This window comes from Myodes glareolus, chromosome 3 (genome assembly GCF_982192425.1).
Source record: "Myodes glareolus chromosome 3, mMyoGla1.1, whole genome shotgun sequence".
In the NCBI taxonomy this organism is placed as follows: Eukaryota; Metazoa; Chordata; class Mammalia; order Rodentia; family Cricetidae; genus Myodes; species Myodes glareolus.
The window spans coordinates 22,113,231-22,141,098 of record NC_142028.1 but is presented as its reverse complement, the minus strand read 5'-3'; the positions used below and the strand labels follow the sequence as shown (position 1 = coordinate 22,141,098).

General features: G+C 41.0%; 1 protein-coding gene across 6 annotated transcripts in view; it reads left to right on the top strand.

Annotated features, from left to right (window-relative positions):
* LOC125395974 (C-type lectin domain family 2 member D11-like) overlaps window positions 1-27,868 on the top strand; it is a 188,574-nt gene that overhangs the window by 159,506 nt on the left and 1,200 nt on the right. For 2 of the 6 annotated variants that reach the window (XM_087904115.1, XM_087904113.1), the window contains exons 2-6: window positions 3,939-4,070; window positions 5,521-5,700; window positions 6,275-6,380; window positions 7,422-7,563; window positions 22,162-22,304. In XM_087904115.1, the coding sequence (XP_087760241.1) occupies window positions 3,939-4,070; window positions 5,521-5,700; window positions 6,275-6,380; window positions 7,422-7,563; window positions 22,162-22,167 (566 nt within the window). In that variant the 3' untranslated portion in view covers window positions 22,168-22,304. Of the gene's footprint in view, window positions 1-3,938; window positions 4,071-5,520; window positions 5,701-6,274; window positions 6,381-7,421; window positions 7,564-20,984; window positions 21,191-22,161; window positions 22,305-24,388; window positions 24,494-25,112; window positions 25,245-26,671; window positions 26,851-27,428; window positions 27,536-27,868 lie in introns of those variants that run through there. The other 4 variants (XM_087904112.1, XM_087904110.1, XM_087904114.1 and 1 more) reach the window with 4 other exon arrangements.

Sequence of the window (27,868 nt, the reverse complement as noted above, 5' to 3'; positions counted from 1 at the left end):
ATGGTTCTGTGAGTGAAGCAGGGTTTTTTATTTGTTTGTTTGTTTTTGTTTTGTTTTTCAAGACGGGTTTCCCTGTGCAACCTGACTATACTGATCTCACTCTTGTAGACCAGGCTGCCCTCAAACCCAGAGATCTGCCAGCCTACCTCTACCTCCTGAGTGCTATGATCACCAGGCACTTAAAAAAAAAAAAAAAGCTAAAAATCAGATCAGCAATGCTTCATTTCTTTGTTTATTGGGAGCCCGTTTCTAATATTGTGGGCTGTCGATTCAGAGGTTTTGAGCACAATGCTAAACTCAGAATGCATTGGTAAGTATAGACATTTCAAGATTGAAGGTGTTTAGAAATCTAGGGATAGGGTGAATAGAAAAGAGGAATAGAAAACTGATGAAAATTTATTTCTCACATGCAGACCATTGTTGGAGCTAGGTAGTGAGTACATGAGAATTTAGCATAATTTTCTTTATTTTTATAAAGGTTTGCAATTCCCAAAAGTAAGTGACTTACTTAAAATGATAAAAGATAGAAGAAAAGAGAAGAAAACATGAGGGATGACTTACAGAAGACTGACTTTCAGGAGCCTGGTAAGAATAAGAGCAGCTCCACCTGCACAAGAAATCCAATTAGGTCAAATCAAACCAAATCCAAATGCCCATTGTTTCATTAAGGATGATGGGCTCTTGGGTGGCTGAGCACATGGTGGGGAGACAGGACAGCAAGAAGCCCAAGCAGACCCAAAAATCACGTGTTTCTTCTCTAGGAGGCCCCTTAAATACCCTGTGGGACTGGTCCTGACCACCCCCCACTCCCCCACACCCCCCGGGGAGAGGTCAGGACCTTGCATGCTGGGATTAGGAGTTCAGAGCAAAGCAACTCCCAGGCCAGGGTCTGGGGCTATGCCCCCAACTTAACAGAGACCAGTGAAACAAAGAGGTCATTATTGGGGAGATTAAAGGACAATTTGACTATCAACTTCGTAGAAAGAAAAAAATAGAAAAGAAGACTTGTGTGTAGTCAATATTCAAAACACATTATAAAATGCTTACAATCCTCTAATCCTAATCATTATCTTTCTTGTTATTTTAAGCATCAGTTCTCTCCTGACTTGGTGATGTATGCTCATATCAGGCATATGCTCACTTCTCTATCACAGTGAAATATAGACCTATAGCTCCACTCAAATTCCTCTGAGGCACATTACAGATTCTACCCAGTGACTTCTTTCCTCTGACCTGACATTTTTTTCCAGAAGTTGGTTGTGGCATGCACCACACCTGAGACTGCATCACCACCCTTCCAGTACCCGCGGCTCCGTACCAACTCATAAGCTGAGCAAGGTCCTGAGGGTTAAAACTGACACACACACACACATACAGAGAGTTCGGGTCATTCGCCAAGAGGTGAATGCCAGTTTATTCAGCTTAATCCAGGGTTAATATACTCTTTTGCCCCAGTAAAGGAAACCCCCCCAGCCAGAGGGGGATGAGGAGGCTGGATGGAAGAATCCACGGTCTGCACCAGTGGCTCCGGTACCCAAATGGGGTGGTCTGCATTCTGCAGAAAGACATAGACAAACTCCTCTCCCAAATTAATAATCCTTTCTTTTTGTTTTATGTAAATTAGCTTTGAGTGTACGATGTATTTGTTTTGCTATAGTCTGTTTTTTGAAGACTATAGGGTATACCTAATTTAAGAATAATAAAAAAACACAGTGCAGCCAGCGCTGGTGTAGGCTGGTCTTGATCATAGAGATCTGTAGGTCTCTGTTCCAAAGAGTAAATCCTATTGGCCCGCACCACCACAGCAGGCCTTAGAATTGGGCTGAATGACCATCCCTAAAAATGGCTCCTAGAACCAGCTCCGCCTGGAACTTTCCTAGGAGCAGAAGTAATTATTTGATCCAGCATGTGAGTGTTATCATATAACCGGATAAAATCATTAAAATTGACATTTTATGGGGGCATAAAACCTCCCGACATAAAATTTGTAAGCCTTTTATAGGCTAACCGTTTTAAGGCTGGTACAGCCAAGTTTATATCTTTAAAAATACAACTCTAAGAAAATTGCTCTCCTGTCCTTATGTTAAGTAAGGGCAATTTAAAAAGAATGTGCGAACAACCTTTTTTTAGAAAAGGTAAAGCACCAGATCTCACAAACAGATGCAGTCGCTTGGAATTGAACTCAGGACCTCTGGAACAGTAGTCAAAGTTCTTAACCTCAGAGCCATCTTGTCAGCCCGTTGTCAGGCAAAAATTTCTTGAGCTTAGTAACCATGGCGCTAAGGGCCCAGCCCCCACCATCGCCTCCTGCATCCGCCTCAGCTCATTAGAGTTCACCAATGTGGCCACACTTTTTTCTTTTGGACCTTGTTGCTTGTTGTAGGTTGTTTTGGGCCTGAGCTCTTTTGGCCGTGTCAGATTTTTGGGCCCGTGCTCCCCGCAGCCTATCTAGCCGTTTAGTGTCTGGCTCGGCCTTTGTCGTAGGCGCTGCGGCAGCCTTTGCTGTGCCGGCGCCGCTCCGAACCCCAAACACATTGCTACACACAGCCTCCGACGTCATCCGGCCCTCAGCCTGCCCACGTCACTGTGGAGATACGGCGTCCTGCAGACGCCGCTGACTCCGGCCAAGATGGGGAGGGAATGAAGCCAGCGGCGCCGTGCGGCCCCGTGCCAGCCAGTACCTCGGGCACACGCGCCGTCTGGCCTATTGTGGCTCCACGTGGGCTGCACGCTCACGTCTCTCCGCGCCCCCCCCCTCCCGGGGGCGCTCCTCCTCACGCCACCCGGCAGCCCGCCTGGTCCCGCTCTGTTCCGACACTATCCGCCGGCCCATGTGGTCAGCCTCTCTCTGTACCTCTCTCTCTCTCTCTCTCTCTCTCTCTCTCTCTCTCTCTCTCTCTCTCTCTCTCTCTCTCTCTCTCTCCTCTGTGTGTGTGTGTGTGTGTGTGTGTGTGTGTGTGTGTGTGTGTGTGTGTACTTTGGCCGTGGTGAGCGCCCGGTGCCCGTCTAGCCGCCCCTTCGCCAGGCCCGCAGCTGCCTCAGGGCGAGGGAGCGCCCTCCCGGACCCGCGGCTCTGCCCGATGTAGCTGCGGCCACCATCTCTGAGACCCTCCCCCGAAACATACATGGGAGCTTTCCTATTCCCCACGAAAGACAGGCTCTGTAAAGCTGCTTTCTTGTTCCTCAAAAACTCTCAATAGAACTTTTAGCTCCTGCTTTTTGAATCTCCTCTCAGCCCGAGGTCCGCACTCCCAAGAGCCGTCGGCCATTCGCTAGCAGCCAGCCGTGCTGGGCCCTGTTGCCTAGGAAATGGATTCCCTCCAGGCGCTAGATGTGCCAGCCTGTTCTCTTTAGTAACAATTAAAGCTCCCCGCAAGTTAAAGCCAGGGACTGAGCTCTATTTAAAAAATTAGGCAATTACTACCTACATAAAAGAAAAATGTCTTAAGGAACTCTCATGTCGTCTCAAACTTAATATCGGTGCCCAATTCTACCCCAAAGACCTAACCATGCCTGTTTACTGGCCTTAACCCTGGAGCAGAAGTTCCCGCACCCATTTGCCAAATCCAGGCCAATTCACCCTCCGTAAATTCCCTTACCGCGGGCCAGCCTCCTGAGGGTGACCCCCACGGATAATCCTTACCCTTCAAAACTCGCAGATGGTTTTGCAGACGCGTGTTCTTCAGTTGTAGCTTTTCTCATGCCCACCCAGAGGGCCATTTGTGGCAAGCACCACACCCGAGTATGCATCACCACCCTCCCGGTACGGATCACAGCTCTGTACCAACCCATAGACATCATTTCCGGAACAGGACTTTCTGAGAAGGATGTTTGCGAAGGAGGAGTACAAGCCTCTTTTGTACAGATGATTTGGAGTAAATTTATCTTTTTCCCTAAAAGATTCTTGAGATTGACATTCTTATATTTATATTTTTCAGGTAAAAGGCTCAAGAGAAAATACCTCAGAATCATCTCACTCGTGTCTCCTGCGAAGCTTTATTGCTGCTATGCAGTGATCGTCATCCTCATTGTAGCTGTAATTGTACTTTCTGTTGCTTGGTCAGTTTTAGGTGAGTGACATTCTCCAGATTTTGCAGCATTCTCTCCACATTCCCACTATCAGTTACACTTACTGAACACTGTGAGTCAGGCACTGTGTTAAGGGCAAGAGAGAAAACACACTAGAAATTCCTCTTCTCCAGGAACTTAGGGTCTAGCCAGACTATGCAGAGAAGGAAGAACATGGGCTATAATATGCACAGGAGACCAGGGTGAGCATCGCTGGGAAAATGACATATAGTAACCTCTAAAGAGACGCAGTAGATATTTGTCTATGTTGGGAAACTATTCAAGATAGGGAAGAAGGGGAGCAATGCCCAAAGGAGGAAGCTAAAGGAAATGTGAGGACAGAGAACAGGAATATGGCCAGGATAATACAGCACCTCCCCCCATTACCCATCGTGTTAGTCATCATGTTCAACTGTATTTTTGAAAGTATTCAATGAAAGGTTTCTGAGGTGATCGATTTATAGAATTTTAGAACTGCACTGTTCAGAAAAGTATCATAAAAGTCTTCTACTATGGCCATCTGGGTGGAGGGGGTGGTTCTCTTTCCTTTTTTGCCACTTGGCCACCAAGTTGAGAGGGAAAAGTTAAAGAAGAAGTGACAGAAAGTTTTATATACCATACATAAGCACAGATAAAGAGAGGCCTCTACAAAACAGACTTAGGTGAATCAACTCAACTTCATTCCAGAATATAAGGAATATATATGATTGAGGAGCCTATGAACAAACCATGGTGCAGTTCTATCACAAAACCTGTAATGTAACAGTAGGGTCCTTTAGCAGAGATCCTAGCACAAGTCTTCTTAGCAGGGCTCAATATCAAACGTCAGTCTAAAGATCAATCAAGCATCTGGTATTAAAGACAGGAATCTGGCTTTAAACAGGTTTTAGGTAATATTAGTCCTCCAGGCCTAGAGACATCCTTCATATAAGGCTATATGAGAGCAGGAAGCTTTGTTGGAGAGGGAGGAAGTACCTTATTGTCAAGCTTGGAGAGAAAGCTGCTAGACTATGGCAGACTGAGACCTCTAATGTATTGGCCAGCATGTAATCCAATATATGAGCAATTCCTTAGTACAACAGGTCCACACTGTATATACTGCCTTTGCAATAGTCCTCACTATTATCTCAATTATCAGGCTGACTGTCAAAGTAGGTGCCCATATAGAGTGCTTGTTGCTCTAGTGACCCCTATTGCAGTGAGCAATCATAAAGCACAGAAAGCAATGACATTATATAAATTCACTTTCTGGGTGCCCTATTGTCAGTGAATACCTGAGAGAGTTTGTGACATAGACCCAGGTTGGGATGCCTTTAGATAAAGGACCATCATTCTAAGGAGATGACTCCTACAGATCAGTTAGGTAAATTACAGTCAAATTCACACCTCATACCTGAACTGAGTAGCGTATGCCAATTCTTGTTATAATTCATTTTATTGTCCAAATTTTAGAAAGAAGCCAACAACAGGTCTCAATCAAAAAAACGTATGCTGTTTGCCCAAGAAACTGGATTGCAGTTCAGAATAAATGTTTTTATTTTTCTGAAGACTCAAGTACTTGGACATTAAGCCAGAAATTCTGCCTGGAACAAAAGGCCCAGTTAGCTCAATTTGACAACTTGGAGGAGCTGATAAGAAAGGATCAGAAATTGTTTGTTTCTTCTGTTGAATATGTGTTGCCTTGAGATATACTGGTTAAAGACGAAGCATAAGGAAAGATCCCACAACTTACAGATAGAGACATGGGGAACACGAGAGTGTGTCCATTTGCTAATGGCAACATTTCTGATTGGAACCCTGAGACATTCAAGCAACAATTTCTCAGTTAGTGCTCACAGTCAATCTGCAAGGTCGAATATGCCATTTTAGTGAAATACCTGCTGGTGATGAGCATTTTTCTCCAAGTTAGCAAATGCTGCATCCTGAAGGTGACAACTGTTAATAACTGCAAGGGGAGGCTTAACCAGGAACTCACTCAGTCATGAGGAATATGCCATTAAACTTGGTGCTTTAATTCAAATGAGGTACTTAAGAATTATGACTTTGAATGGGATCCACTGAGAAATGAAGGCTATTATCACTCCAAAGTCTATGTCTCTCAGTTACATTCTCCTGTCATCTAATGAGGAAGCTGTGGATTGGGGACACTCAAAGGTCATTTGAAACATAGAGACACATATATTCACTTTCAGTGTTTTATGACAGAATTTCCTGAACAGATACAAAGGAACCTTTGACTACTGGATCGGCCTGCACAGAGAGTCACCAGAGCATCCTTGGAGGTGGATGGACAACATGGAATATAACAGCTCGTATGTTTTCAAACCATTTTCCTTCTACTGTGATCATTTGTTTTAAAGTATGTGAGTTGTATCTATTAGAGAGGAATGGCTGTATCATGTGAAGGCAGCTGTACTGCCTCAGATGTATATTGGTCATCATTTTCAAAACCTTGACTTAGTGTGATTTTCCTCAAAATCTTTAGCATGATTATGGCATCTTCAGTAGCTATTGTCTGCTCCATCACCAATTTAAATTTTTTTGTTTTTGATAAATGCCCTGTGTGGAATGTAGACAAAACCTCCGAAGGGCAATGAGGGCTCTGAAACTTCAAGAAGCCACTTCAGAAGGGCAAGCCTGAGACCCATCAGTCCACTGTGTGCGTGACTATACATGCTCACAAAAGCAGAAGCTTCAAGGCTTTGGAAACCTCCTCTAAAGACTTGTATCTAAAGAGCACCAAGACTGTTCTTCGATGTGAGAATGGTTGTTTTGAATGCAGCTATTATACTGGAATGAGAAATCACAGACCCAGTCTTGTTCATCATTAAAGTCCTTTCAGAAATTTACCAAGAATTGGGTTTCGGTCAGGCAGTGGTGACACATGCCTTTAGTCCCAGCACTAAGGAGGCAGCAGCAGATAGATATCTACGAGTTCCCTGACTTCCTGGTCTACAAGAGCTACTTCCAGGACAGGCTCTATAGCTACAGAGAAACCCTCTCTCAAACCCTTATCCCCCATAAAAATGTGGGTTTCCCCATATGTGAAATGCTTCATTGAAAATTACAGTGAGGCCACCCATGGCTGTAGTTCATTTGAAGAGGGTAACAAGTACTAGTCAAGTGCTTTGTACACAAAGGGTTGGTTCAACTAGATGAATGTCAAAGATACTGCATTCAAATCAAATCCTAAAAATGTAAAAGACAGTAGGTACAAAACTGGTGCACATGATTCTCTTGGACTCTGTCTTTGATTCATATTACAAATAAGCAGTGCAGACAGGCAAGATTTGCTTGCAGAAGTGAAAGCAGTTCTGGACTCTCCAGCACTACTGTTTTTGGTTTATTTTCAGGGTTCCCATCCGAGGAGTGGAAAAACATGCCTACCTGAACAGCAACGGAATCAGCAGTGCTAGAATCTATGCAGAGAAGAGATGGATCTGTCGCAAGCCCCACAGCTATATCCTCCTTTGCCAAGAGATCCTTCGCAACCTGGTATCTATAGTTGTTGCTCTATTCCCTATTGTCAACATTGCTATCAAAATGATTAAGGATATTTCCTTATATCCAAATGAAATCTGCCTTAGAGAACTGCATATACAAGGTTACAGAACATAGATGAGGCTAAAATAGGTGTTGGCACTCATACCTTCAGTCTAAAGTACAATTAAGGTTTAGTGAACCCCACTGTTATGGAAAGACGTTTTTGTGAAGACTGTCCTCCTCTTGAATTTATGAGAAAACCAAAATGAATTCCTCAATGTGCAATTGCTCATAGACTTTAATAAGGAAAAGAAGCTTGCCATTGGTGGTGCATGTCTTTAATTCCAGCACTCAGGAGATAGAAGCAGGAAAATCTCTATGAGTTCGAGACCAGCCTCATCAACAGAGCTAGGTCCAGGACAGATAAGGCTGTTACACAGAGAAATTCTGTCTCAAAAAACCAAAACCAAAAACAAAAAAATGGAAGGAAATAAAGAAAAGCAGTAGGCAGTGGTGGTGAAAGCTTTAATCCTAGCACTCAGGATCCAGAGGCAGGGAGAGTTCGAGGCCAGCTTGATCTAAAAAGTAAGTTCTAGGACAGCCAAAACTACGCAGAGACACCCTACTTCAGGGTGAAAAAAAGAGAAAGAGAAAGAAAAAGAAAAAATGAGAAGCAGAATGACTTGTGTTTTCAGAAAATTACTTATGTTTTCAGAAAAATGAAAATATTTACTCCCAAATCCAATCCAGTTAATTGGGTAAGCAGCATGGGTATTTTTGATTGACCTATAATTACACCTGTAACCACAGGTGCTGAAGGGTTGAAACAGGAGAGTCACAGATTTACAAGTGGGATCTGAAAGTATGGGAATACTAATGATAAAGAAGATGAGAATCCATTTGCACCCATCTTGGAATTTGGGGACTCACACTACACATTGCTTTTAAACGTTATTACAACATACAGAAAAATTTAACAAGTATTTAACATTAAGATTTACTTTATACTCTCCAATTTAAAACATTAGGGACATTGTCAAACTGTTTCTCTACTTTAGTTTTAATTTTGCTGTTTCCAACTATTCTATTCTAAGTACATCTTAAAAACAACTGCCATTTTGCTTAATAATTTCCTGGATTTATTTCACATCAAATGGCAATTAGTTAAACTCCTCAATTATTCACTACTTACGCTGTCAGTGGTGTGTGTACTATTAGACACAAAAAAAATCAAAGCATTTAAAATCTTTATAGAGCAACTGCACGGTACTGATGATTCCCAAAAAGGATGAAATACCAGGCTGCAAAGTGTCTATTGACCTCTTCATCCTGTCCTCTCCCAATGGTTATGTTCAAAAAATACTTTTATATCTACTTTTTAATATTGATTTTGTATAAGAATATGTGTGTGTGTGTGTGTGTGTGTGTGTGTGTGTGTGTGTGTGTGTGTGTGTATACGCACTACCTGAGCAGGCATAGCTCAGGAGGATTCAGTTCCCTAGAACTGGACATGTAAACTCATGTTGGCACTGATATGAAACCCAAGTCTTCTGCAAGAACAGCAAATCCTCTTAACTGCTGAACTATCTCTCCTTCTTCAATGTTTCTTTTATTGGCACTTCTTGACAAACTTTGAAATGTTAAGTTTTTGTAAAGTAAAAATTCCACATTTTGTACCTGTCCCTTTCTGAACATTCAAGAGCATAAGTGAGGGTAAAGGGGTTGGGTGTGAAAATGGGAAGAGGGAAGGGATGCAAAATTATATTAAAATATAAATTTAAGGCTCCAGGGGCTTCTTTGATCTACATGACCCTGCCCTCCCCCCAAGTTCGCCCTTTTGTCCACGTGGTCCTCGGACTACCAGCTGTCCCTGTTCCTGTGCTGAGGAGATCAAATCAGACTGAACCTTCATCTGGCTATGGATGGAGATAGAGACAGAGACCCACATTGGAGCACTGGACTGAGTTCCCAAAGCCCAGATGAAGAGCAGAATGAGGGAGAACATGAGCAAGGAAATCAGAACCACGAGGGGTGTCCTGGAGACAGTGGGACTGATCTAATGGATGCTCACCAAGACCAGCTCGACTGGGACTGAACGAGCTAGTGATCAACCCGGACTCTCTGAATGTGGCTGACAATGAGGGCGGATTGAGAAGCCAATGATAATGACACCGTGTTTTGATTCTACTGCATGTACTGACTTTTTGGGAGCCTAGTCTGTTTGAATGCATGCATACCTTCCTAGACCTGGATGGAGGGTGGAGGACCTTGGACTTCCCACAGGGCAGGGCAACCTGACTTCTCTTAGGACTGGAGAGGGAGAGGGAGGGGAGTGGGAGGAAAATGGGGGGCTGGGAGGAGGTGGAGATTTATATATATACATATATATATGTATATATATAAATTTAATTAAGAGAATAGTGTGAGTCACTTTTGAGTAATGTATAGTACTTATTTTACAGCTATAGTTTATTATTTATTAGATGAAGGAAAGTATATTTTATTCTGGGAAATGACCTCTCAGCCCCCTCCTTTATACACACACACACACACACACACACACACACACATATTTCATTTAGCCCGAATAAAAATTTTTTCTTGCAATTTGTTTTACTTTCTACATCCTTATAAGAAGGTCGAAATCTTCCTCAGGAACTAGCAGTGAATCCAACACAGGAGTCTTCAAAGCAGATTTATGGAATGAACCATGTTTTCATAATTATGACTATGAGACTGATTAGTTTCAACTAAGTCCCTGACAAAGAAAGCTATATTTCTACAAAAGCTTCATTTAATATCTTTAAATTGTGTTAACTTTATCCACAAAAGAGACTTAACAGGTTCATGACCTTATCTGACCTAATAATCTTGTTCATAGTAGACTTGAAAAATAGGTCTACTCATAACAACTCCTCAGATTCAGATGACATTGATGTAGGAGGGTCTTCTATCTACCTGTTGCTTTCATTGATTAATTAATAAAGAAAACTGCTTGGCATGATAGGTCAGAACATAGGTAGACAGAACTGAATTCTGGGAGGAAGAAAGCAGGGTCAGAGAGAGCTGCCCACCATGAAACTGCCAGGTCAGGCATGCTGAATCTTTCCCCATAACTCACGACCTCATGGTGAGATTTAGATTATTAGAAATGGGTTGAATAAAGTGTAAGAGTTAGCCAATAAGAGGCTACAGCTAATGGGCCAGGCAGTGTTTAACAGAATATAGTTTCCATGTAATTATTTTGGGAAAGTTAGCCCAGTGGCGGGAACGCAGCCCGCCACAGTGGGCTGCATTCCCGCCTGGCTCCTGCATGGCTAGCTTTACACCCAGAAATAACAACACACAAACTGTATTCATTTAAACACTGCCTGGTCCATTACCTCCAGACTCTTATTGGCTAACACTTACATATTGATTCAACCCATTTCTAATAATCCGTATATCACCACAAGGTCATGGCTTACCAGGACAGATTTAGCATGTCCAACCTGGCAGCTTCATGGCAGGTGGCTCTCTGCCACTGCTTTCTTTCTCCCACAATTCTGTTCTGTCTACTCTGCCTATCTAAGCTGCTGTCCTATCAAAGGCTAAGGCAGTTTCTTTATTAACCAATGAAAGCAACACATAGACAGATGACCCTCCTCCATTATTTCCCCTTTTTCTGTTTAAACAGAAGAGAAGGCTTTCATTTTACCATGGTAAAATTACATACAACAAAGCTGTTATTAAGCAAGAATTACAGTTACAATATTTATATCTATTTTATCTTTCATCATAACTAAGGAAAACTATAACTATCTATCTATTATTCAACTCCATCAAAGACTCCAGAAGGATATAATATTACCTAAGTAAACAAGAAATAAGCAATTGTCAAAACTCTAGAAATGACAGAGACATCTCGCTGCCTGTACAATCACCCAAAGTTCTTTTGTATCATTGGGGCATCTATCTTCAGCCTACAGGCCCATAGTTTACAGCAGACATTTCCATGAAGCAGGAAATTACAAAGACAGTTCAGTCACTATCTGCTGTGTCCTGTAGGATGTCTCCTAGACTCTTTCATGAATCAGGAAACCCAAAAGACCATCTCACCTTTAGGCAAGTTCTGCAGTCCTCGCTCTGTGGGTTCTTTGTGTCCAGTTTAAGCAACAGTCCAGGCAAGAGCAGTTTCTTGCCCAAATGACTATCAAACTCCATAAGGAGCCTCTTCAATGACCATCTTACTCTTGAAGTAGATTGGTGCTGCCAGGAGCAGACGTGTCTCATTGTCAAGAAAAGCCCTAAGTTATTAAAACATTTAAAATGCCATATTCTGTAGTTTTTTAAAGATATGAAGAATGCCTATTTAACTGAAATATATCTCTATATATCTAGAAAATCTAACTAACATGACTACAAGCTTGACTATTATTGATGATTATCCATTAACAACCTATATTTCCTAATTATACATTACATTTTTAAATGAACTAAGCTATCATAATACCTTAATTAAGATCAGAAATACATATACATATAACAAAATTGACCTTAAAATCCATACCAATGCAAACTATTCACATCTATATCATATCCCCCTTTAAATGTAAAAGAACATTTATAAGCAATATTTGGGAATATGGACTCAGTTTTTTCTCTCGAAACTTCTTCTTGCTGTATAGGGGTGCTGTTAATCAGGTCTTTCACAGTAAAACCTGTGTGCTAGGTTCATCTCAGTTGGCAGTTGAATGAAGTAATTTTTTGAGGGTGTTCACAGTAACCTTGCAGGAGGGCATGGTCTGTCATACCATATTGGGATAGAAGCAATCCACCGGGTCTCATCCTCTGTGAAAACAAAAGAAGAACCTATTTTCCAAAGCATGATATCTTTAGATCCAAATTCTGAAGTCAAAATACCTTTAGAACATATATGCAGGTTCAGCTTAGCACCCTATTTAATGAAATGTCTCTCTGTACTTAGACCCTCCACAGTCAAAAATTTTAAAGAAAACACAATGTACATAATCCGGACTCTCTGTGAATTTTCCATTTTTACATGGCTTATTTTTCCTTTGTTTATTTTAATCTATAACTATCTATACTCTGTCTCTTTAACGACTTTGCCCTTTTTTTTAAAGGCATTAACTTTATTCTCTATATTCTTTTTCTTCTCTCTCCCAAGCCTACATACACACTCATCCAACACTGTGACCCATTTAGAGGTCTTTAATGTCTGAATCTATCCTATTGTGAATCTGTAAATTTTTTTACTATCTAGGAGCATTTTTGTTTTGTGGTTTTTAAATCACTAAGCACTTAAGAATCTAAGCTGTGATATTCCTAGGTCAAAAACAGGTACTGCCTGCTTGCCCCGCCCAGCCCAACATGAGTGAGCTGCTCGTGCCTCTGAGCCTTGCACATTGCACTGCTAGCATGGCGGAAGCACTTGTGTCTCTGAGCCGCAGCATGCAATGACCCCCTTTTAGGCACAGAGTGAGTCTAGTTGCCATCAAACAAATCTTAGCACTTTACTCCAAATGCTGCTTTTGGAGTAAATGCAGCTGTCTGCTGCAGAAGCCAGACAGAGATCGTGATGGGGGCACAGGCCAGAAACTGGTATTTCAAAACCATCACGTTCTAGTAGACCTGATCCCACAGATTACTCAGGTAGGAAGAGCTAGGCCATGGGCATGGTCTCAGCTACTTTGTTCCTGACCCCAAGTGGGCACACAAATGTCCAGGCCCAGAAATGCTCCATAGCCGGAGTTTGCACTGGCGGCAGGGCCCAGGAAGCTGTGTTTTAAAACTATGTAGCTTTTCTTCTGCTGCTGTTGCTGAATACGGAAATCTATCTATGGTATGTCCTAGCAAACAGCAAAAAACTGTGTTAAGCTCTATATTTGTATCTAGAATTCCTTTTTAATCCCTCTTAGGTTTTACATGGAGTTAGTTATCACATTGGGCATCACTCTGTTGTAAAAGGAATGGCAGGCTGCATTCCTGCCACCGGGCTAGCTTTTCTGAAATAATTACATGGAAACTGTATTCTTTTAAACATTGCCTGGCCCATTAGCTGTAGCCTCTTATTGGCTAACTCTTAAACATTTATTCAACCCATTTCTAATCATCTGTATCTTACCAGGAGGTCATGACTTACAAGGAAAGATGCAGCATGTCTGACCTGGAAGCTTCATGGGGGGCAGCTCTCTCTGACCCTGCTTTCTTCCTCCCAGAATTCAGTTTTGTCTACCCCACCTACCTATGTTCTGACCTATCAGGGCAAGCAGCTTTCTTGATTAATAACCAATGAAAGCAATAGATAGATAGAAGACCCTCCTACATCATGAGATAACCCAGGGAAATGTCTTGTCAGTACCTCCATCTCACTTATAGTAAACACACAGTAAGTTTTCTTCTATAGTTCTGTGGAAATAATTTTGAAAAGAAACAATATATTTTCAAGAGCATTGACACTTCTAAGGAATTTCCCCACAAGCTGCCAGTGAGCTATTCAAACCTGTTTCTTACAGAGATAGGAATTTATCATTAGTCAAATGAATCATTTAAAAAGGATTTAGGAAATGATGTGGGATGTTGGATGTCCTTCTGCATGCTACAAGTATGTGTTCCTTCTATTGGTTGATAAATAAAGCTGTTTGGCATATCATAGGGAAGAATAGAGCAAGGTGGCAAATCTAAAAAAAGATATGGAGAGAAAGAAGGCAGAGTCCAGGAAAGACTCCATGTAACTGCCTAAAGAGTAAGATCTCAATACAATACTGGTAAGTCACAGCCACATGGCAATATATAGATTAATATAAATGGGTTATTTTAAGTTGTAAGAACTAGTTGGTAATATGCTTGATCCATTGACCAAATAGGTATATTAATATTAAGCCTCTGAGTATCTGTTTGGGAGTTGGCAAGTTGGAGACAAACCTCCATTTACATATGGTGCCCCACATCTAGCATGGATCTACCTAAAAGAGTTAATCCATTTGGACTTGAGTTTTGTGCATGGTGATAGATATGGATCTACTTTTATTCTTCTACAGGTTGAAATCCAGTTATGCCAGCACCATTTGTTAAAGATGCTTTCCTTCTTCCATTGTATACCTTTAGCTCTCTTGTCGAAAATCAGGTGTTCATAGGTTTGTGAGTTAATATCTGGGTCTTCTATTCGATTCCATAGGTCGACTTCTCTGTTCTTATGCCAATACCAAGCTGTTTTCAATACTATAGCTCCGTAATAGAGTTTGAAGTCAGGGATGGTAATACCTCCAGAAGTTCCTTTATTGTATAAGATTGTTTTGGCTATCCTGGGTTTTTTGTTTTGCCGTATAAACTTGATTATTGTTTTCTCAAGGTCTGTGAAGAAGTTTGATGGGATTTTGATGGGGATTGCATTGAATCTATAGATTGCTTTTGGTAGAACTGCCATTTTTACTATGTTGATTCTCCCAATCCAAGAGCAGGGGAGGTCTTTCCATTTTCTGGTATCCTGCTCAACTTCTTTCTTCAAAGACTTAAAGTTCTTGTCAAAGAGGTCTTTCACTTCCTTGGTTAGAGTAACCCCAAGATATTTTATGCTATTTGTGGCTATTGTGAAAGGTGATGTTTCTCTGATTTCCCTCTCTGCTTCTTTATCCTTTGTGTATAGGAGGGCAACCGATTTTTTAGAGTTGATCTTGTATCCCGCCACATTACTGAAGGTGTTTATCAGCTGTAGGAGTTCTTTGGTGGAGTTTTTGGGGTCACTTATGTAAACTATCATATCGTCCGCAAATAACGAAAGTTTAACTTCATCCTTTCCAATTCGAATCCCCTTGATCCCCTTATGTTGTCTTATTGCTATTGCTAGAACTTCAAGCAGTATATTGAAGAGATATGGAGAGAGTGGACAGTCTTATCGTGTTCCTGATTTTAGTGGAAATGCTTTGATTTTCTCTCCATTCAATTTGATGTTAGCTGTCGGCTTGCTGTAAATAGCTTTTATTATATTTAGAAATAATCCTTGTATCCCCAGTCTCTCTAACACCTTTATCATAAAGGTGTGTTGAATTTTGTCAAATGCTTTTTCAGCATCCAGTGAAATGATGATATGGTTTTTTTCTTTCAGTTTATTTATATGATGGATTGCATTGATAGATTTGCGTATGTTGAACCAGCCCTGCATCTCTGGGATGAAGCCTACTTGATCATAATTGACAATTTCTAATGTGTTCTTGGATTCAGTTTGCCAGTATTTTATTGAGAATTTTCATGTCGATGTTCATGAGTGAGATTGGCCTGTAATTCTCTTTCTTGGTTGTGTCTTTGTGTGGTTTTGGTATCAGAGTAACTGTAGCTTCATAAAAGGAATTTGGCAATGACTCTTCTGTTTCTATATTGTGGAATACATTATGGAGTATAGGTATTAGCTCTTTCTGGAAGTTCTGGTAGAATTCTGCATTGAAACCATCTGGTCCTGGGCTTTTTTTGGTAGGGAGATTTTTGATAACAGTGTCTAATTCTTCATGACTAACAGGTCTATTTAGATTGTTCACCTGTTCTTGGTTCAACTTTGGTATATGGTACTTATCTAAAAAAATATCCATTTCTTTTACATTCTCCAACTTTGAGGAATATAAACTTTCGTAGTAAGATCTAATGATTTTCTGAATTTCCTCTGTGTCTGTGGTTATGTCCCCCTTTTCATTTCTGATCTTATTAATTTGCATGTTCTCTCTCTGCCGTTTGATTAATTTGGATAGGGGTTTGTCGATCTTGTTGATTTTCTCCAAGAACCAGCTTTTTGTTTCATTGATTCTTTAGATTGTTTTCTGTATTTCTATTTTGTTGATTTCAGCCCTCAGTTTGATTATTTCTAGTCTTCTACTCCTCCTGAGTGAATCAGCTTCTTTTTTTTCTAGAGGTTTCAAGTGTGCTATTAAGTCTCCAATGTATGCTTTCTCCGTTTTCTTTAATTGGGCACTTAGTGCTATGAACTTTCCTCTTAGCACTGCTTTCATAGTGTCCCATAGGTTTGAGTATGTTGTGTCTTTATTTTCATTAAATTCAAGGAAGACTTTAATTTCTTTACTTATTTCTTCCTTGACCCAGGGGTGATTTAGTCGTTGACTGTTCAACTTCCATGAGTTTGTTGGCTTCCTGGGGGTAGCATTGTTGTTGAATTCTAACTTTAATCCATGGTGATCTGACAAGACACAGGTGATTACTAATATTTTTTTGTATCTGTGGAAGTTTGCTTTGTTACCGAGTATGTGTTCAATTTTCGAGAAGGTTCCATGAGCTGCAGAGAAGAAGGTATATTCTTTCCTATTTGAGTGTGGTGTTCTATAGATGTCTGTTAAATCCATTTGATTCAATACCTCCAATAATTCTCTTATTTCACTGTTGGGTTTCTGTCTGATTAATCTGTCCATTGGTGAGAGAGGTGTGTTGAAGTCTCCTACTATTAGTGTGTGTTATTTGATGACTGACTTGAGTTCTAGAAGAGTTTCTTTTACATATGTGGGTGCCTTTATATTAGGGGCATAGATATTCAGGATTGAGACTTCTTCCTGATGAATTGTTCCTGTTATGAGTATGAAATGTCCATCTCCTTCTCTTCTGATTGATTTTAGTTTGAAGTCGATTTTGTTAGATATTAGAATGGCCACACCCGCTTGTTTCTTAGGTCCATTTGCTTGGAACACCTTTTCCCAACCCTTTACTCTGAGTAGGTGTCTGTCTTTGTGGTTGAGGTGTGTTTCTTGTAAACAGCAGAATGTTGGATCCTGTTTTCATATCCAGTCTCTAAGTCTGTTTCTTTTTATAGGTGAATTCTGTCCATTGATATTAAGTGATATTAATGACCAGTGGTTGTTGACTCTGGTCATTTTTTTTTTGGAGTAGTAGAGTGTATGTGTTTTCCTTCTTTGAGTTGTGCTTGTGAAGGGTTGCTAGATGTCTGAGTTCTTGTAGGCAGTGGCAGTGTTGGGAATGTTGGCTTCCTTGGGTGGTGATTTTCCTCCTAATATTCTCTGTAAGGCTGGATTTGTAGCAGCGTATTGTTTAAATTTGTTTTTATCCTGGAATATTTTGTTTTCTCTGTTGATAGTGAACAATAGCTTGGCTGAGTATAGTAGTCTGGGCTTACATCCCTGGTCTCTTATTTTCTGCAGTACCTCTATCCAGGACCTTCTGGCTTTCATGGTTTCCATAGAGAAGTCTGGTGTAAGTCTGATAGGTTTACCTTTATAAATTACTTGACCTTTTTCCTTTGCAGCTCTCAATATACTTTCTTTAGTCTGAATGCTTTGTGTTTTGATTATTATATGATGAGGGGATGTTTTTTTCTGATCCAGCCTATTTGGTGTTCTGTATGCTTCTTGGACCTTCATAGGAATATCGTTCTTTAGGTTGGGGAAGTTTTCTTCTATAACTTTGTTGAATATATTTTCCGGACCTTTGATCTGCAATTCTTCTCCTTCTTCTACCCCAATTATTCTTAGATTTGGTTTTTTTATTGTGTCCCAGATTTCCTGAATGTTTTGTGATGAGAATTTGTTGGATTTGCTGTTTTCTTTGGCCAGAGCATTTATTTTCTCTATGGTGTCTTCATAATCTGAGATTTGTTCTTCTATCTCTTGTATTCTATTGATTATGCTTGTTCCTGAAGTCTCTGGTGTTTACCTAGCTTTTCCATATCCAACCAGCCCTTGGTTTGTGTTTTCTTCATTGCCTCCATTTCAGTTTTCAATTCTTTAACTGATTCCATTACCTGTTTGATTCTTTTTTCTTGGTTTCCCAGGGTATCGTTTATGAATTTACTCATTTCTTCAAACTTTTTGTTATATTTCTCTTCTATTTCTTTACTCATTTCTTCAATCTTTTTGTTATATTTCTCTTCTATTTCTTTAAGTGAGTTATTCATACCTTGTTTAAGAGACTCTATTGCTTTCATAATGACACTATTTTCCACTTCTTCCGGAATAGGGTGTTCAAGTCCTTCTGTCGTAAGATCGCTGGGATCTGGTGTTTTCATGTTGTTTTTCAGATTGTTTGAGGTATTCTTGCCTTGGTGCCTGCCCATCTCTTCCTTCAGATGCTCTCCAATGGCTCTTTCCTCTGCTGGGTCTTCTGCTACAGGATTAGTGCCCCTTGCTGGCCCGGAATCACTTTGCCTGCAGTCCTACCTTGCTGCAGGCAGGCTATTAAAACAAAAGGAACTCCCTCCCATTTGCACTCACTGCCCAGTCCCGGCAGTGCCCACCCAGGCTGAGTTGGAAGATTTTATGCCCCGAAAAAGGGAGGGAGGAAGGGAAGGGGTTCCAGGCTGAAAGCGGTGATGGGGTAGAGGGAGAGAGGGTTTAGGTGTTGGAAGCCACCCCTTCAGAAAACCCAGGGAGATAAGGATGGCGGGAAGATTGTGTGTTCCCTTACTGGGCTCCTGTGGCAGGTCAGGCACACACTTACCCCTCCATTGTATCTCCTGCTACAGGATCAGTGCCACTTGCTGGTCAGAAGTCTCCCTGCCTGCAGTCTTACTTTGCTGCAGGCAGGCTATTTAAAACAAAGCCCTCCTTTCTTTCTTAAAGATTTATGTGCATGTGTGTATGATAACAGATCCTCTGAGACTGGTGTTATAGGCAGCTACGATCTACTCAGTGTGGTTTCTAGGGACAGAACTCAGGTAAATCTTCTAACTGCTCAGTCTTCATCTCTCCAGCCCAGAAGTCGTAGTTCCAAAAAAGTAATTTGTACTCAGAAATTGAAGAGTTCCTAAAAAATCATAAAGAAGCGCTCACTACTGTATTTACATATATTATGAAAAGAGTAGGCAACTTTCTTCCAAATCTGTAAACAAGACAGAAAGTATTGTCAATGGAAGCAGAGAGGACTGGCTCCTGTAACTGCATGACCTCTTACATATGCTATGGCATGGATATGCCACCATCACTAGTGAGTAAACTAATTTTTAATGGCCAATAGGTAACTCTACCATGTTTCAAATAGGTGAATATGGTTAGTGGATATAATTATTTATTGTCCAGTAAAATATGTTTTCCAAGGAAAAAAGATGGCTCATCCCATTACTACTTTCCTATAGCTTCTGAGAGTCAGTGTAAACAAACTGCAGGTACTTCTGAAGTGGTTACAGTGGTAGTAAAGGCCCTTTAAGGTCAAGAAAAAAACCCTCTGACCTTCCTGGAGACAATTCCAGCAATTACAATGTCATACAAAGCTCTGGGTCTTCCTTGGGGTGGGGGGGGCAAGGGAGTAGACTTCAAGAGTAGTTCCAGCATCACGGAAAAACTGAGTGGAAAGTACTGAGAATTTTTGCTTTTGCTGTCCTTCCTGGATCCATTTTCTTAAGGTCAACGCCTTATATTGAGAAGGTGAGAAGCATGGTCACCCAGTGCAGGAATAAATATAGACTCTGTTATGACCCTGAGTCAGTCTGATCTTGGCAGTGTGCCTTCTGCGGGTCTAGAATCATGGACACATATTTGTGTTCACCGTTACTTTGTTACACACTGTGGCCTCACTGCCTAACAGCTTCTGGGCTTCCAGTGATGTCTTCCCAACTCAGACTAGGAATCTGGCTCTGCCTAATACCTCTCTTGGGCTCCCCAACTCCTAGAACTGCTGCAGGCATAGGATAAGAGGATTACAGGTCCTTACCATTGGGCTAGAGTTCACTCTGTCCTCATCTGTGCCAGGCTTTACTGTCCTTATCACTGGGTCAGGCTACATTTATGATCCAGGAAGAGGTTTTTTATCTCTGGCTCAGAATCATGGGTTTAGAGGAAGAGGCCTCCAGCTATGGGAGGGTTGAAAGTCTTTTGGGGCATAGTAAAATCTCTTGTGTTAACAGTTTCACTTCAAGTCAGAGCTCTGAAAAGAACGAAACAGAAAGTTAATCAGTAAATGAGACGTCAGACTCCAAATGGCACCACCATGGCTGCCATGGACTCTTCTCCTATTACAGCAGGATTTTATGATCAGGAGATTGAAAGAGAGGGAGCTGAAGGCAGGGGAATGAGAATGGAAGGAGAAGGGAGAAGGGGAGAGAAGTAAAAAGAGATATAGAGAGGAGCAGAGAGAGGGAGGGGGAGAGAGAGAAGAGAGGCAGAAGAGGCTATACAGAATATGACAGGGAAAGGGATCAGGATTTGAAGTTTTTGTGTGGGTTTATGGACAATCTCTTATTCCGAGAAAGGAGAGAAATGTGTTCACTGACTGTGAACACTGTGCTTCCAGCTCTCTCCATTCTGACTCTTGTCTCCTACAGATTCAGTCTCTAGATCCTTTGCACACAGAATCCTGGGACCTGGCTTTGGTGCCCCCTTCTTCAGTGATGTCCTCAAAACCCAGAGTTGCAGCTTGGGGTTCATCTTTCCAGAAGTTCACTGCCCTTTGTCCGGTATTCAAAGCAGGGAGGAGTGGTAATTGCTAAGGAGGAGTGTGCTGACACAACACACTCAGACAGAGTGCAGTGGAACGGACCCTGAAGCAAAGGCAGTGTTTCATCGTCTCAGGAATTACAGTTCCTTTCTTGTTGTTGGTGAAACTCAATTTGTCGACTCTGCGATGAGTGCTGCAGAATCTGCAGAGGCTTTTTTGGGCAAGCTCAGTACCACAGACAGTGTACAGGAGGAGGAGCTGGGTATGTATTTAATGCATATGCGAACAGAACTACCAGAGCAGAGAGATGTTTGCCAGGGACAGGAACGGAAGAGAAGGGTGGAAGAGCTGAACCTCACACCTGTGAGCCTGTCACCATGGGTTTCTGCAGAGCTAGAGAATGTAGACACGAGTTTAGTTAGCTAAGAAGTTTTTATATTAGTTATTCTATTGCAGCATATAGATAGTTCTCGTGCAAGATAAGTGAAAAGTGAATTGCAATACAAAAGCTTTTTTCTTTTTTCTTTTTCTTTTTTTTTCTTCTTTGCTTGCTAGTCTATGCTTTTCCCAGGGATCTGGTGAATTACAGTCTGGTGAATCACACCAAGTCCCTGTAGAACATGCTTGCTCTACAAGCCCAACAGCAAAGGCAAATTCAAACAATAACAGCTCTACAGTTTGTAGTGACAGAGGTGCCTGGGAAGCTGGGGCTTTTGTTATGCAGATTCACTGAGATTGCTAAGACTGAAAGAAGGAGGCAAGAAAAGGCTTGGGGTCCAGGCTGACCACCCCATCAGGACCAAATCCTCTTCATAGTAAATTATGGGAAAAGAATATAATGTGTTTTCTACTTCAGTCTTAAGGAATGAAGCGATATTGTGTTTCTTGAGTTTTGAAAATGTCTATGCTTCATTACATTTCACTGTTTTATCTTCTTTTTTTCTTCTTCCCTGTCCCTCCAACTTAATTGTTTTCATTTAAAAAAAGATATGGGATTTTGAAAAAACAAGACTGATATTTACCAAAATACAAAATATTAATGCTTATTACTTAAACCAGGTATTCTCCTAACTGAAACACTATTATCATTATCACTATTATTATTTATTATTATTATTCATTATTGATGCTGTTGCTGCTTCTTCTGCCTGCTGCTGACTGACTAATTCTTTGAGACAGTCTCATACAGTTTTTCGAGCTGGCCCATAACTTCTGTTCCCTTTGCCCCAACAGGGTTGACTTTGAAACCAAATACTTACCCAGAGGGAACATATCTGTTGTGAATGTGGAGCTCCTGTCCAAAGGGCAGATGCTGTGTGACTGGAGGCATTCTGTACCTTGGAACTTGTCTCTAATTTGAAACCATAGCTGGTTCTGTGAGTGAAGCAAGGTTTTTGTTTATTTGTTTGTTTTTGTTTTTGTTTTTGAAGGCAGGGTTTCACTCTGTAGCCCTGGCTATACTGATCTCACTCTTGGAGACTAGAGTGCCCTCAAACCCACAGATCTGTCAGCCTACCTCTGCCTCCTGAGTACTGGGATCACCAGCACCTTTTTAAAAAAACGTAAATAAAATAAAGCTAAAAATCAGATCAGCAATGTTTCATTTCTTTGTTTATTGAGAACTCATTTCTAATATTGCTAATACTGTGGATTGTCTATTCAGAGGTTTTAAGCACAATGCTAAACTCAGAATGCATCAGTAAGTATAGACATTTCAAGTTTGAAGGTGTTTAGAAATCTAGGGATGGGGTGGCAAAAAAATAGAAGAAAAGAGAAAGAAAAAACATGAGGGATGACTTAGAGATGACTGACTTTCAGGAGCCTGGTAAGAATAAGAGCAGCTCCACCTGCGCAAGAAATCCGACTAGGTCAAATCAAACCAAATCTAAATGCCCATTGTTTTATTAAGGGTGATGCTCTTGGAGGGCCAAGCGCATGGCAGGGAGACAGGACAGCAAAGAGACCACGCAGACCCGAAAACCACGTGTTCCTGCTCTAGGAAGCCCCTTAAATACTCTGGGACTGGTCATGCTGGGATTTGGAGTCCAGAGCAAAGCAACTCCCAGGCCAGGGGCTGGGGCGACACCCCCAATTTAACAGAGACCAGTGAAACAAACGGGTTGTTATTGGGGAGATTAAAGAACAATTTGAGTATCACCTTAGTAGAAAGAAAAAAGTAGAAATGAAGATTGGGAGTTTTGTATGTAGTCAAAATCCAAAGGACATTATAAAATGCTTACAATCCTCTAGTCCTAAGCATTGTCTTTCTTGTTTAAGCATCAGTTCTCTCCTGACTTGGAGATGTATACTAATATCAGACATATGCCCATGTCTCCATCACAGTGAAATATAGACATATAGCTCCACTTCAGTTCCTCTGAGGCACACTGCAGTTTTCCGAGTCATTTATTTCCTCTGACCTGACATTTGTTTTTCCAAGAGCTGCTCCCTTGGATCCTACAGTCTGGCAGTCATCCCACTAATCTCTATTACACAACTGTTGGTCATTCAGCTCTTTATTAAACCAATCAGAAAGTGCCTTGGCTGAGATACATCTTCACTGTGTACAAATATTCTGCAACACAGACATATATGGAGGCAAATCAACTATATGCAAAAAATAAAAAATAAAGTTAAGAATGACAGACCTTGCTTGTTTCTTTGAAATGCCCTATATCCATAAATGTATTGGGAAGAGTTCCTTCAATTCCTAACCTGTTGAGAGTTTTGTTATTTTGGAGTAATATTAATATTTTACATGGTTTTTGTAAACTTGTTGAAATAGTCCCATATTTCACCCATTAATAAAGTCAGTGTTGTCTATTGTATTTATGTGTTGTGAATGCTTACAAAATTTTTAATTGCTAAGTTTTTTGAAACTAATCCTTATAGGCCACATTGGCCTCAAACCTCCATTGTACCTAAGGCTGGTCTTGCACCCCTGACTCTCCAACGTCTGCCTCTCTAGCACTAGAACTGCAGAAGTGTATAACTTATCTGTCCCGTTGACTGGAGCAGGAGTTATAAAGACAGTCAGGACCTGTACCATGTGGAAGCTGGGAGCCAAACTTGGGTCCTCTAGAAGGTTAACAACTCTTCTTAACCTCTCAGCTATCTATATCTCTAGCGTCCTGCTGATCCCTATGACCTCCAACCCTTATGATGTTTCCCTCAATCCTAACTAGTCTATTCTTAAGGAAATAACTCTGCAAGTGGTATTTTTTTGCCATTATTTCTTTCTATCCGGATTTTCACTATTTTTGTTTCTTACCCCTTTATTGGTTCATAGTGCAAAAACTGGAAGACTCCATGGAAACACTTCTGTTTTCCTTTCTTCTGTTTTCCTGTGAGCCATAGACATCATTTCCAGACCAGGACTTTCTGAGAAGGGTGTTTGCACAGGAGGAGTACAAGCCAAACTAACAGATGTTTCTGAGTAAATTTATCTTTTTCCCTATAGAAGAATGGTTTAAGAAGATGTGGAACACATATAAATTAGAGTTTTACTCAACGGTAAAAAACAATGACGTGAGTGAGGTAACCCAGACACAAAAAGAGGAATATGGTATGTACTCACTCATAAGTGGATTCTAGCCATAATTAAAGGTCTTTGAGTCTATTATTCGTGATCCTAGAGAAGCTAAATAAGAAGGTGAACCTGAAGAAAATCATGTAGTTATCCTCCTGGACATTGGAAGTAGACAAGTGTGCCAGGAAACCTTGGGTGCATAGGGGGGGGTGGATGGAAGGGGAGAGGGTTGGAGAGAAGGGAGTAGGGGAATATTGGGGAAAGCTTGGGGGATTGGGATGGGGAGGAGGGAGTAAGGATGGATATGGGAGCAGGGAAGTATATATCTCAACTAAGAGAGCCATTTTAGGGTTTAAAAGAGACTTGATTCTAGTGGGGTTCCCAGGTCCAAGGAGAGATCCCCAGATTGTTCCCTGGACAGCAGAGGAGAGGGTGCCTGAACCGGCCTTGGCCCATAACCATACTGATGAATATTTTGCATATCACCATAGAACCTTCATCTGGCGATGGATGGAGATAGAGACAGAGACCCACATTGGAACACTGGACTTAACTCCCTAGGTCCAAATGAGAAGCAGAAGGAGGGAGAATGTGAGCAAGGAAGGCAAGATCAGAAGATTCTTGAGACTGACATTCTTATATTTATATTTTTCAGGTAAAAGACTCAAAAGAAAATACCTCAGAATCATCTCTCCCGTGTCTCCTGCTAAACTTTATTGCTGCTATGCAGTGATCATCATCCTCACTGTAGCTGTAATTGTACTTTCAGTTGCTTTGTCAGTTGTAGGTGAGTGACATCTCCAGATTCTGCAGCATTCTGTCCACATCCACACTGTCAGTTACACTTTATGAGCAGTGCGAGTCAGGCACTGTGTGAAAGCACACTGGAAATTCCTGTTCTCTAGGAACTTACAGTCTAGCCAGAAGATGCAGAGAAAGAAGAGCACGGGCTATAATATGCACAGGAGACCAGGCTCAACATCCCTGGGAAAATGACATATAGTAACCTCTAGAGAGAAGCCTGAGATATACGTCTACGTTGGGAAACTATTCAAGGTAGAGAACAAGGGGAGTAATACCCATAGGAGGAAGCTAAAGGAAATGTGAGGACAGAGAAAATGAATATGGCCAGGATAACACAGCACCTCCCTTTATTACCCATCATGTTAGTTATCATGTTCAACTGTATTTTTGAAAGTATTCAATGAAAGGATTTTGACGTGATCGATTTATAGAACTTTAGAACTACACTGTTCAGAAAAGTATCATAAAAGTCTTCTACTATTGCCATCTGGGTGGGGGGTGGTTCTCTTTCCCTTTTGGCCAGTTGGCCACCAAGTTGAGAGGGGAAAGATAAAGAAGAAGTGACAGAAAGTTTTATATACCATACATAAGCACAGATGAAGAGAGACTTCTATTAAACAGACTTAGTTAAATCAGTTCAACTTCATTCCAGAATATAAAGAATATATAGGATTGAGGAGCCTATGGACAAACCACGGTGTCGTCCTATCACAAGACCTGTTATATAGCAGTAGGGTCCTTTAGCAGAGATCCTAGCACAAGTCTTCTTAGCAGGGCTCTATATCAAACGTCAATCTAAAGATGAATCAAGCATCTTGTTTTAAAGACAGGCATCTAGTTTAGAAACAGCTTTTAGGTAAGATTAGTCCTCCAGGCCTGGGACAACTTTCATATAAGGCTATATGAGACAGGAAACTTCGTTGGGGAGGGAGGAAGTTCCTTATTGTCAAGCTTGGTGAAAAGGTGATAGATTATGGCAGGCTATAACCTCTAATGGGCTAGCATGTAATCCAATACATGAGCAATTCCTTAGTATAACAGGCCCACACTGTATATACTATCTTCCCAGCAGTCCTCCCTGTTATCTCAATTATCAGGCTGACTGTCAAAGTAGGTACCCATACAGAGTGTTTGTTGCTCTAGTGACCCCTATTGCAGTGAACAATCATAAAGCACAGAAAGCAATGACATTATATAAATTCACTTCTTGGGTGTTCTATTGTCAATGAGCACCTGAGAGAGATTGTAACATAGGCCTGGGTTGGGATGCCTTTAGATAAAGGACCATCATCCTAAGGAGATGACTCCTACAGATCAGTTAGGTAAATTACAGTCAAATTCACTCCTCATACCTGAACTGAGTAGGATATGTCAATTCTTGTTATAATTCATTTTATTACCCAAATTTAGAAAGAAGCCAACAACAGGTCTCAATCAAAAAAACGTATGCTGCTTGCCCAAGAAACTGGGTTGGAGTCCGGAATAAATGTTTTTATTTTTCTGAAGACTCAAGTACTTGGACATTAAGCCAGAAATTCTGCCTGGAACAAAAGGCCCAGTTAGCTCGATTTGACAACATAGAGGAGCTGGTAAGAAAGGATCAGGAATTGGTTTGCTTGTTTGTTTCTTCTGTTGAACATGTATTGCCTTGAGATAAACTGGTTAAATATGAAGCATGAGGAAGGATCCCACAACTTGCAGATGGAGACATGGGGAACATGTGTGTGTGTCCATTTGCTAATGCAACATTTCTGATTGGAGCCCTGAGACATTCAAGCAACGTTTTCTCATTAGTGCTCATAGTCAATCAGAAGTTTGGATATGCCACTTTATTGAGATACCTGCTGGTGATGAGCATTTTTCTCCAAGCCAGCAAATGCTGCATCCTAAGACAACAACTGTTAATAACTATAAGGGGAGGCTTAACCAGGAACTCACACAACCATAAAGAATATGTTTTTAAACTTTGTACTTTAATTCAAATAAGGTACTTAAGAATTATGACTGTCAACAGGATCTACTGAGAAATGAGGGCTATTATTACTCCAAAGTCTATGTCTCTCAGTTGTATTCTCCTGTCATCTAATGAGGAAGTTGTGGGTAGGGACACTCAAGGGTCATCTGAAACAGAGAGACACATATATTCACTTTCAGTGTTTTATGACAGAATTTCCTGACAAGATACAAAGGAACCTCTGACTACTGGATTGGCCTGCACAGAGAGTCACCAGAGCACCCTTGGAGGTGGATGGACAACACAGAATATAACAGCTCGTATGTTTTCAAACCACTTTTTCTTCTACTGTGATCATTTGTTGTGAAGTGTGTGAGTTGTGTCTACTAGAGAGGAATGGCTGTGTCATGTGAATCCAGCTGTACTTCCTCAGAGGTATATTGGCCATCATTTTTAAAACCTTTATTTAGTGTGATTTTCCTTAAAATCTTTAGCATGATAATGGCATCTTGAGTAGCTATTTTCTGCTCCACCACCAATTTAAAAATCTTGTTGATAAATGTCCTGTGTAGAATGTAGACCAAACCTCAGAAGGGCAATAAGGACTCTCAAACTTCAGGAAGCCTTTGCAGAAGGGCAAGCCTGAGCCCCAT